Source organism: Mesoplodon densirostris, chromosome 13 (genome assembly GCF_025265405.1).
Source record: "Mesoplodon densirostris isolate mMesDen1 chromosome 13, mMesDen1 primary haplotype, whole genome shotgun sequence".
Classification (NCBI taxonomy): domain Eukaryota; kingdom Metazoa; phylum Chordata; class Mammalia; order Artiodactyla; family Ziphiidae; genus Mesoplodon; species Mesoplodon densirostris.
The window spans coordinates 49,132,692-49,144,985 of NC_082673.1; the positions used below are offsets into that span (position 1 = coordinate 49,132,692).

At 34.9% G+C, this 12,294-nt stretch overlaps 1 protein-coding gene and 1 pseudogene across 1 annotated transcript in view; both read left to right on the forward strand.

Moving 5' to 3' along the window:
• Nucleotides 1-12,294, forward strand: part of SLC26A7 (solute carrier family 26 member 7) — a 194,097-nt gene that overhangs the window by 136,230 nt on the left and 45,573 nt on the right. The window contains exons 11-12 of the mRNA XM_060116089.1: nt 7,182-7,288; nt 8,278-8,344. Of these exons, the coding sequence (XP_059972072.1) occupies nt 7,182-7,288; nt 8,278-8,344 (174 nt within the window). The remainder of the gene's footprint in view (nt 1-7,181; nt 7,289-8,277; nt 8,345-12,294) is intronic.
• On the forward strand, nt 8,513-11,383 carry LOC132501062 (serine/threonine-protein phosphatase PP1-gamma catalytic subunit A-like; annotated as a pseudogene).

Here is a 12,294-nt window from a genome sequence, read left to right on the forward strand (position 1 = left end):
ATTTTACTAACATAAATGTTTAATATACTTGTTCTAGAGAAATGTTTCTATGCATGGACATCCAAAATTGTCTCCCTCTCCTATATGGGTAAATTATTTCATGAGTAGCCTCTGTTTAGCTCTATTATGGCATTTACCATATTGAAACGCAATTATTTATGTATTCTCCCTCCTTCAGAGCCTTTGCTCTGAGAGACTTTGTAGGATTACTTATGCTGACACGTACTTTAATAATACTCCTCTTAAAAAGAGTAATGTACCACAATGTTCATTGCAGCACTATTTACAATAGCCAGGACATGGAAACAACCTAAAGGTCAATCGACAGATGAATGGATAAAGAAGATGTGGCGCATATATACAATGGAATATTACTCAGCCATAAAAAGAAATGAAATTGAGTTATTTGTAGTGAGGTGGATGGACCTAGAGTCTGTCATACAGAGTGAAGTAAGTCAGAAAAAGAAAAACAAATACCGTATGATAACACATATATATGGAATCTAAAAAAAAAGAAAAAAAGAAAAAAAGGTTTTGATGAACCTAGGGCCAGGACAGGAATAAAGATGCAGACATAGAGGATGGACTTGAGGACATGGGGAGGGGGAAGGGTAAGCTGGAACGAAGTGAGAGAGTAACATTGACATATATACACTACCAAATGTAAAATAAATAGTTAGTGGGAAGCAGCTGCATAACACAGGGAGATCAGCTCGGTGCTTTGTGACCACCTAGAGAGGTGGGATAGGGAGGGTGGGAGGGAAAGGATATGGGGAGATATATGTATACATATAGCTGATTTACTTTGTTATACAGCAGAAACTAACACACCATTGTAAAGCAATTATACTCCAATAAAGATGTTAAAAAAAGATAACATTCCTCTTAAGTCTCAATATTACTGAGCTTCTACCAAGGTACAATAGTGGGTGTCATGTGGAATTCAGAGATAAATAAATAAGTACTTATCTTCTTTAGACACTAATATTTGTGCAGGATGCAGGCACAGAAACAGTAACTATTATATGAGGCAAGATACACCATAACCTGGAAGCAAAAAAAAAAAAAAAAATCTTAGTACTGGAGAAAAATAAAGTCTGGAACATTTAATTTGGACTGGGTTAATACAGAAGACTTACAGCAGAGCTGAAATATGAACTGAGACTTGAAGGAACAGGCAGTCCAAGAGACCAAAATTAACTAGGTTGATGGAGGATAATGACTTTTTTAAGGTGATATATGTGAGGTGGCACATGGGAACAGAAAAATGAGAAGATGTAAACTTATTTAACAAGCTATTGAAAACCCCATGATAAAGGTATTTCTAAGGAACTCATTAATCACGTAAGAGGGAGCACATTACCATAATGGAAGGGGAGAGGTGTCAGGGAAAGCTTTTTAAAGGAAATGATGGATAGAACATATAGCATGAAGGTGAGAGCAGTAACAGATGGAAAGTTAAGAAAGGGTTGGACTGAGAGAGCCTGCTTACGTCCTGCAAAGATTAGACTTCATCATGAAGGCAGTGAGGCATCACTGAAAGGAGTAATAGGAATAAGATTTATGTATTAGAAAGGTCATATGAGTCATTTGAGGAAGATGGATCAAACTGATGAAGTATGCAACAATTGGAAGCACTCCTTTAATAATTCAGGCAAATAAATGAGGAAGGCCTGGACCACAACTAACACTTGAGATTCAAGAGGAAGGAATAGAGTTGAAAAATACTAAAGCAGTTTCATTAGTTATCCCTCATCACCAATTCATCACATGAAGTGCATCAGTCTGGAGTGGCTCCTAAGTTTTCAGTTAGGAACATCACTGGTGGAAAATGATGTCATTCACTGAATTATAGAATATGGAAGCTTATTTAAATGCATTTGGTGGTTACCTTTAGTCTTTAAAAAAATAGTTTCACATTCCTGAGTTATTTATTTCAGTTCCTCTAGCTGTATTTTGTATGTTATCACAAAGCAGTTTTCCAAGAAGGGCTCATGTGTTTTATATTCCCAGAGCTACTTCATGGTGAAAACATGTTTTCTTTTTATACTAGAAGGAAGGTTTTGGCTGAGTCTAAAATGCTTTCCTCCAGGCGTTTTAAGCTTGAATTATCTTCAGACACTGAGGGATAAGGCAGAGAAATCACAGGTCAACATAATTTTTTACTGTTTAATGTGAGATTATTTTTCTAAATGGATGCTCAGTGAGTTTCTTTCTTGCTCATAAAGTTTGGTAATATTGTCAGAATATTTCTTGTGGTTGAGCAGTTAGTATCAAATTTCTAAGAGAGTGACATATCCTTGTGATCTCAGAATCAAGAATTACATACAGAATTTTTCTTCTAATATGTCTTTGATTTTTTTTTTCAAAAATATGTTCTGTTCTCTTAATGAATTATGTATTTTTAATTTAATCTGTTTCTTAAAATCTGTACATTTTCCCGTGATTATTTTGGGGTATGCATGTGTGTGTTTGTGTGTGTGCATATGGCTTCTCTGGACTATTCACTGTATCTCTGATTATGTATTTCTTATTGTGATTATCCTATTTAGTAAATTTTAAATATGGCTTTTATGTCTGTAATATTTTTGTTTCCATCCAATTTCTTTCCCAGTTATTCTTCTTTGACTCTTCATATCTATTTTTGAGAGTTTTTTCCTGAGGTTTTATTGCCTAAACCTATCCTCTCTCTCTATTTTGTTACTTTATTTCTTTTTCCAATTTTTATAAATAGGTTCCTTGATTATTCCTTTATGGTTATGATGCATCTTTAGTGAACGTAGCTATTTGCTGAAAAATAATGTGGGGAGGGCAGGAGGTAGGAAGTGAGGTAGAGCATCCCACGACTCTGATTTAACTGTGTCATCTGAAGATTTGTCTCTAGTTGAAATAAAGCCTCATAAATCACAGGCTCTCTGATGATCTGATACTAGCTGTCTCCTCTACCTTCTTCACCTTGTTTCATCTCTGTCAGTCTCCTTTGGTTAGGAAGCTAGGTTGTAAGTGATATAAATGGCATTTTATCTTACTGCTCTTCTTTATATAGTATCAAATAGATACCATACGGGTACCTTTCCTTCTTCTCTGGTGGTCCATTATTGCCCCTAGAACTTAAAGCTCTTATCAGAAGATTATTGTATAGAATTTTAAAAACTGTGACGTTCATGGAGAAATCTATAATTGATTAAACTTTGAGGATAAATTTGTTGGCTTCCAGTGTCCTTGATATCTTACAAATTTTGCAACTCTACATTGTATTTTATAGTTAGGAGTGTGACCATGTTCTTGTTTCATCAAAGCTGGATTTTCCTCCATATATATTCATTTTTATATTGCTTTGGGTGGAGTTTAATAGAGGGGAGTAAAGTAAAAATGATTTTAATACACTATCTAAATCTGATATCCAAATCTATACTTAGAAAGGTTATTCTGGCAGCAGTATGACAAATGGTTTACAATGCTGATAACAAAAGCAGATAGTTAAGTAGGAGGCTGTTAGAACAGTTTAAGGGAACAATAGCAAAGTAGGACATTATCAGTGAATTGAGAAGAGGGTATAATTTGAGATATATTTTATTAATAATTGATAGGACTTGGAAGTGATTGGACAAGTAGATGAAAAAGGAGAAATAGAAGAATATTATTCCAAGGTTTCTGATTGTAGTGTCTTGAAGAATATTAGTGTTATAACTGAAAGAGAACAGTAGAAGAGGACTTGGGGGTGAAGTTAATGAGTTTGCATTTGGACACATTGAGTTTGAAGGTATTTGGTAGACTGTTTGAAACTTCTTTAATGGCTCATAATTTGTAAGCTCCTACATAGAGGTAATAGTTGAAAACCTGGAGTAAGTAGGGAGTATGGTTTGGGAAGGAAATAATCTTGAGAAAGTTGACACGGATATGGCAGGTACATGATAATTAAATGCGATGTTGGGTTTAGCTTGACAATGGCCTCCTGTGGTTGAAGTGGACAGGTATCTCTAGTTGTTAAGGAATTCAACAGTGAGAGACCATGGGTTATTGGAATATGATCTGGGCAAAGCATTTGTAGTGATAATATTGAACAGACTTTTGTGGATATATGCTAGATCACCCAGTAGACAGAATGTGTCCAGATAACTCAATAGTTAGAATATACCTAAATATGAAGCAAAGTTACCAAAGATGTATGTATGTGTAAAGCAGTTTGAAGGTTGAAAGTTTAAGAAAACATGTAAGTAGTCATCACAGATGAATGGAGAAAGAAAATGTGGCACATATATACCATGGAATATTACTCGGCCATAAAAAGAAATGAAATTGAGTTTTTTGTAGTGAGATGGATGGACCTAGAGTTTGTCATACAGAGTGAAGTAAGTCAGAAAGAGAAAAACAAATACCGTATGCTAACACATATATATGGAATCTAAAAAAAAAAAAAAAAAGGTTCTGAAGAACCTAGGGGCAGGACAGTAATAAAGACACAGATGTAGAGAATGGGCTTTAGGACACGGGGTATGGGGAGGGTAAGGTGGGACGAAGTGAGACAGTGCCATGGATATATATACACTACCAAATGTAAAATAAGTAGCTAGTAGGAAGCAGCTGCATAGCACAGGGAGATCATCTCGGTGCTTTGTGACCACCTAAAGGGGTGGGTTAGGGAAGGTGGGAGGGAGAGGAAAGAGGGAGGAGATATGGGGATATATGTATATGTATAGCTGATTCACTTTGTTATAAAGCAGAAACTGACACAACATTGTAAAGCAATTATACTCCAATAAAGATGTTAAAAAAAGAAAAATTAGAAAATGTTATTTATTTAAATATTTTACAGTTTAATAATAATTCTACTTTGAGTTGTAGATCAAAACCCTCTTTGAGATAATGAGGAAATAGGGATCCAAAATGGAAGCCTTACTGATGGACTTAGAACTGAGTTTGAGTAACTGAACAGTAGAGATAGAATTAAGACCTACAGAAATTTAATAATATGGATCAATCATCAAAACAGCATAACAGATGGAGCAGAGAAGTGAAGTGATTGAATAGCTGCTGAACTGTGTTTTACACTGATAAATTTTCTACAAAAGGAAGAGTTATGTGTTCCCTACTTGAGGCCAACTTTTGGGTTATCTTATGTTTAGGGGCTGTGAGTGCCAAATAGGGAGGAGATCAAGTAAGAATGCATAATGCAAAAATTAAGGTTTAAAAAAAAAGTGTTTCAAGAACCCAATTCCTTATAGCTATGACATCTAGGATTTGGACCTTTATTAGGAATTGTTACAGAATACTGTTGGGACTTAATTCTAACCAGTGGAACTATTTACTTGTCTATGTTACTAATTTCTATTTGATATTTTTTTCAGTTATAAATGGAAAATAACTAAGCATTATAAGCCCAACTTACAATAGATGATATTGTGGGAGAGTAAATTCGCTTTAAAAATAGAACCAGAAGGTACCAACATTTTTGGTCACTCTGATGAATCATGGCCTCCAGACTCTCTGCTTTTTTAAATGGTGGGGACCAGGCTCCTCAGTTCCCCATGTTATATTGAATCATGGAGGTTGGCCAAGAGGAACAGGACTTATAAAGCTTTTGGTGAGGTCTTATTCTGCCATACCCAGGCATGTTCAGTAAGCATTAGGGGATAAGTGAGAAACAGAGCAATCGTGGCAAGTTGAAGTAACGATCAAAAATTTGCAGCCTTATTTTGTACACAGTCAAGTCTGGTGTAATAAGTTGGGAAGGAAAAAACACACTGTGTACAAATAGAAGATTCAAATGACTCTCCATTCACCTGAATAGGGGAAAAACATCTCAGTGTCTAACCTATTAGATGACAGGATGGTGTAATAATAAGTGCTAACATCATTACATTTGTAGGTGATGGATCTTAACATGAGAACACTTAAAATATAGTTTCTTGTTTATTCCCCAATGTTTGTTTCTTCTATATCAAAAAGGAATTTTACAGATAAACATCTGTCCATTTGCTTCCAAGGGCTTAGGCTTTGAAAATAGCTCAACATTAAGAACCACTCAAGCACAGTGTAGATAAATAATACAGACAAAGGATAAGTAAAAAATTTCAAATTATAAAATAGCTTTGAGAAACATTTGTTTCAAACTTGTCTGGAAAAATAAAAACTATACCTCTCCAAGAATCTGTGCTGTTTTCAGATTATAGAGAAATTTGTCTTTCATTAGCATATGGAATTGAATTATGTTGTTAAAAATGTTTTAAAATGGTAATACAGCTATTGGGACAGAAAGAAATCAACTTAGAATTACTTGCATAAAGTAATGCAGGTAATTTGGGAGAAAAGAGAGAGTTTGAAAATTTTTTGGTCTACTATTTGCTAAATGCAGAATTTTGTGTTTAGAAAATATAACTTTCTGGATTTCAGAAATTATTTTCCTTTTAAAGCTATTTTTGCCAGAAATAAACTTAGAATTGCCAATATAATACAGTATCCTGTTGCAAATTGTAATTTCAGGTGGTAGACAAAACTGCAATATTGTTGGAATCCCAATTAAAGGAGAAATAGAATTTTCTTGCAATCTTTTGAAATATTCCCAAGAACTAAGTTGGCCTTGAGTTTTTAGCTTTCACAATTTCACAAGAAGTGAAATAAAAGTATAAATATTTTTATAGTGGTTGGTCTAAAAGTGGCTTTGGTCGTGCTGTTAGAGTCAGTCATTTTAACAATAGGCTTTGAGAGTCCTATGTATCAATAGTAATAAACTACCTTAGTTCTTTTTATAGCAATCCCAGAAAAGAGAATATTACTGAGAATGACCAAAAATCTACAAACACTTGTTTGTAATATTATTAGACCAAATGAGAAAACAGTAGGAAATTATGGAATGTTTTTGAACCAAGCACATCAACCAACTATTTACAGATCTTAAATAGAAAGTTTGTTGGGAATTGAACTAAGGGTTAGCAGCATCTATATAAAAAGAATACTCCTTTTCCCTTTGCCTTTCCCTTAACCTCTGTCACTGGGAGTTCGCTGGGGCCTGGATTTGTTGCTGTGTTCCTGGTCTTCTGTTTACCGCTCCTTGAGTAATATATTCTTGCTGAGAGATTTCATCACAGGAATGGTAGAGAACAAGATTGTGAGGAATTTAGCAATAACGAGAAAAATGAGAAAACAAAGGACCCATATCTTGTTTCCTGTTTCTCTTTCAGGGCATATGGGTCAGTACATATATATTTACAATATGCTTTGCTGCCAATGTGGGGCTGCTGTTTGGTGTTTTGTGTACCATAGCTATTGTGATTGGTCGTTTCCCAAGGTAAGATCTTATTTAAATGCTGTTTATTCTGACACAGCAGCAAATATACTGTTGCCAGTTACTTTTATTTCTGTGGAATAGATAGTATTACACTCTCATGTTTTATTTATATAGAAGGTTTTATCTACCTGTGATATATAACAATACTGGTCTTAATGAGGAGAAATATTTTGTCAGAACTATAAAATAGAATATATAAAATCTATTAAAGTAAATAAATTAACCCCACAACTATACAGTGCATCACAGAGCTATTTTTTAAGTGAATGGATATAGTATTTAATGAGACACAAACCATATAACAATGTAATCATTTGAAAAGTTAAATAACCTCAAAAAATTTAATTTTTCAGAAGCTTTATTAATCTAGCTACTTTTTTCTAGATAATTTATTAAAGAACACATTCTTTTTGTTTTTTAGTGCACATCTGTAAACCATTCCATATTTTGATCAATTCTTTTTGTTTCCCAATGTTCATCATCCGATAATGCTTCTACTCACTTCTCATACTTCCCTTGAAATTCTTTGTGAAATAATATATTCTTAAAATTTTACGTTTTACCTCTATAGGTTCTATCTTTATGAAGTCTCTATATATAGATTCATTGTTATGTGGTCCGATCTTGCCATTGATTCCCTCTTTAATTCCTTTACCCTAAAACAAGATTTTCTTAAATACCGTATACTTTCTAGCCTTCTCCCTTATTGTTCTTCTTTAGCAATCCACCTCTTTGGCTTGAAGATATGGTAGCTGGGAGCCCAGATGAGATAAATTACATTTTTAAATCTCTATTTAGATGTCTCTGTTTCTGAGGATCCCAGAGAGATATACATTTACCAGTGTCTTGTGAACAAATGGGATATAGCATCTAAACCGTTCTAAATATGTTCTAATTGCTAAAATAAAATGGCTTATCCTTTTTATTTCTTCATGGTTAATGTAGTAATTTGGAAATGACATTGTATTTTATATCTGCCTTAATTCTAGAGCAAAGACTCTGAGTATAAAAAATATGAAAGAAATGGAATTTAAAGTGAAGACAGAAATGGATGATGTAAGTTTAGTTTCCTTTTCCTTCATGCAATTAATAATTTTTGTAGGCCAGATAGTTTCAAGGTATCATAAGAAGCTGATAAATTACTACTTTAAAAATGAAAATTCTATTTTTGATTAGTTTGAACTTTCAGTGGCATGTATAACCACCTTATATATAGCAATCAACATGCAACAAATCAATAGAACAACAACAGAAATCTTGTGTCAGCATGCAGATAAGAGGATAGCATGGTTCATAGATGTAAAGTTCACAGAATAATCATGGTCCAGACTAGTTCAGTTATTTGGGAACCTCTTTTCCATTATTAAGTTGACATAAAACAGTCAAGCTAAACTAATAGTCTATTCCAAATAAAATGATGGAGGAAGAGAGGGAATAGGGAAGGGAATAAAGCAAAGTGGGGTCATGGTATTTGTTAACACAATCAGTGACCCTCTGTTTTATTAGCAGAGGGTAATTGATGTCACTAGGATTTGTTTCTTGCACAGTGGACACCTTTTTAAGGAAACAACATATAAATTGTCTCACTCAATCCATGTTTAGGCAGGCCAATTATGTTTGAGTTGTAGCTTCATATTCTGAAGGATGACCCAAACAAGTTTAAAGTGAAGAAAGAAAATGTCAACTTGAATTTTTGTCAATTAAAAAATTGGCCTTACTTTGAATCTGCTTTGTAATGTTTCACTAACTTTTTTTTTCTTTATTTTTCATCTTTACTTGTTTTAATACCTCATGATTGCCCTCAGAACAGAGAGAACAGGCCTTCTTTCAGAAGGATCAGTGTCAGGGTATTTCTGAGTAGACTGGAAGTAGAAAGTAGCAACAGGAGTCCTTCTGTGACACCTAGGGAAATGGCTTGTGTTTTTTTAACAAGTGTGGAAAGATTTGCTTCATAGAGAGCTATTGGAGTTCAAAGACTTTGAAGGTGTCCCAGGCTCAAGTTTTCCACCAATGCTACCTTCCTTTCCTATCCCTTTCTTTTCTTCCTTTAAATTTTCCATGGGAATTTAATGCTCATGCAAAGTCCCAGACTGACTCAGGCCTCTAAAGTCCTCAGTGTATCCACCCCACACATAGAGCCATGTACCATAGCCTTGACATTCTTAGCTTTGAAACAGAATTCAAGTTTGGTATTTTTCAGTTTAAAGATCACTGGCTAATAAATTCTACCTAATTCATACCTTCTTCTCAAGTTAAATATGTGAGGAAGTGAATGAGGGGATTTGTAGGAAGATGAAAGTGCTGAAATTTCTCCATGTCTTTAAAACTTGATTTGTTCCAGTCTAGCCACCTACCTGAATAATAACTGTCATATGGAAATCTTAATTTTATTAGACTATTACACCTCACTAGTTATTTAATGTTTTGTATCAAAACTAAGAGGGAAAACACTGAGACAGAGAAAGATTTGAATATGAACTCTTAGGTGGAATTTTTAGCTAACTTCAAAAGTAGTGGTGATCTGTCACTCCTCCCTTCTGTTTATGCATGCTCCCACCCCTTCTTCACATGAAACACTCATTCTCAATTTGGAAGACCCCTCCTCACTCAGTGAATTCAACTCTATTGAGAATTTCTTTTCTTGCCCCATTTGAGTCTCTGTTCCTTAATAAATACCTATCTTTAAAAAGTATATTATCTTAAAGCATATTGGCACAAACATGTGGTGTGATTAGTGAGTCAATTTAAGATGTGGGTCTTCGTCATAACTAAACCTGACAGGCCAAATCATTGTTTTATTTTTGGCTTATAAGAGATTTCCTCTTGATTAAAAGTTAATTTGGTAACTTAAGCATTTTTGTTTACTTGAATTGTTTACTTGCAGCAAATCTTCTAACTTTCTAGAGTTTAAACAGTTGTGTAGCTATAGAAACTTTTTGACATTATCTAGCTTAAAAATTTACCTATGTTAGCCCTCGTGGTTCCAGTGGGGAGAGAAGGAGGAAGCAGGGAGCCCCTGCCACCGCTGCCACCACCATGTCTGTGCTGGTGGTGTGGGAAATGAGGCGTGAATCCCAAGGCACTAGCCGTAGTTGTTGCCGCTGCGGGAGGGTTGGCGGTGGGAATGTAATGGAAGACATAAAGTGAACATCGACAACATCATCCAATGGCTGCTGGAAGTAAGAGGGTCCAAGCCTGGTAAGAATGTCCAGCTACAGGAGAACGAAATCAGAGGACTTTGCTTAAAGTTCGGAGAGATCTTCCAAAGTCAGCCTATCCTACTGGAACTTGAAGCACCACTCAAAATATGTGGTGATATCCATGGGCAATACTATGATTTGCTTCGACTTTTTGAGTACGGTGTTTTCCCGCCGGAAAGCAATTACCTATTTCTTGGAGACTATGTGGACAGGGGATAGCAGTCATTGGAGACTCTCTGCCTCTTACTGCCTTACAAAACCAAATATCTCGAGAATTTTTTTCTTCTCAGAGGAAATTACAAATGTGCCAGCATCAATAGAATTTTTGGATTTTATGATGAATGTAAGAGAAGATACAACATTAAACTATGGAAAACTGTCACAGACTGCTTTAACTGTTTACCGATAGCAGCCATCATGGATGAGAAAATATTCTGCTGTCATGGAGGTTTATCACCAGGATCTTCAGTCTATGGAGCAGATTCAGTGAATTATTTGACCAATTGATGTACCAGATCAAGGTCTTCTTTGTGATCTTTTGTGGTCTGACACTGATAAAGATGTCTTAGCCTGGGTTGAAAATGACAGAGGCATGCCCTTCACATTTGGTGCAGAAGTGGTGGCAAAATTTCTCCATAAGTATTATTTGGATCTTATATGTAGAGCCTATCAAGTGGTTGAAGACAGATATAAATTTTTTGCAAAGAGACAATTGGTCACTCTGTTTTCTGCACCCACTTGTGGAGGGTTTGACAATGTAGGTGCCATGATGAGTGTGGATGAAACACTAATATGTTCTTTACAGATTTTAAATCCTGCAGAGAAAAAGAAACCAAATACCATGAGACCCATAACACCTCCAAGGGCTATGATCACAGAGCAAGCAAAGAAATAGATGTCATTTTGACACTGCCTACTTGAGACTTGTAACATATACTATATATCCTTCATTTTAAAAACTGAAATGCATATTGGTCAGCTTGCTCAAATAGTGTTTATGGGCCTCCTCTCTTCCATTTTTGACTTAATGAATGGTATTTTCTGGTTATAACAGCAAATGAAAGATTCTCCACTTCCAAGGAAAAAATGTTTTGTTTTGTTTTGTTCTCTGTTCCTTTTGCAAACAACTTTAGTGATGGTGCTAAAGCTATACAGCCCCGGACAGTTTATCCTGTGTAAGGGGTGAGTGTATAGTTGATCTTTTTTAAAAATTCAGTACAGCCCATGAATAATGGAAATGCTCATTTTCTTTAGCATATGGAGACTTAGTGTGCTCAATCTGTACGTTATTGTCATAAAATGCATACTGTTGGATAAAAAAAAACACTGTGAACTTTTTTGTTTGTTTGTTTGAAAGGAATTGCTTGTTTTTCTCTCATTGTCTTGTCATGTACAATTAGTTTTTATAGCTATCAAAATTAGGAGTAACTTTCAACCTTACCAGCATCACTGGTATATATATTTAATTAAAGCACACTTTCCCCTGTGGTATACTGAAAATGACAATTAAAGCCATTATTTTAAAGTCTGTGACTCTTTCCTAAAGCCCTAAGTACAAGGTGGCATGGTTGTGTACCCCTGCCACCTTCATGGGGATTCAAAAACAGGTTTTTGAGTTTGAATAGCAATTAGTAACATAGTGCTGTCTAAGCTATTGATTAAAGTTAATAACATTTTGTATGATTTCCATATAGTCTTTTCATTAAGTAATCTTTTTACAGTTATATCAGGCTTGAACCTGTCCATTCAGAAAGCTTCAAATTATAGAAATCATACTGTTCTATATGAGTGACTGATTATGCTTTC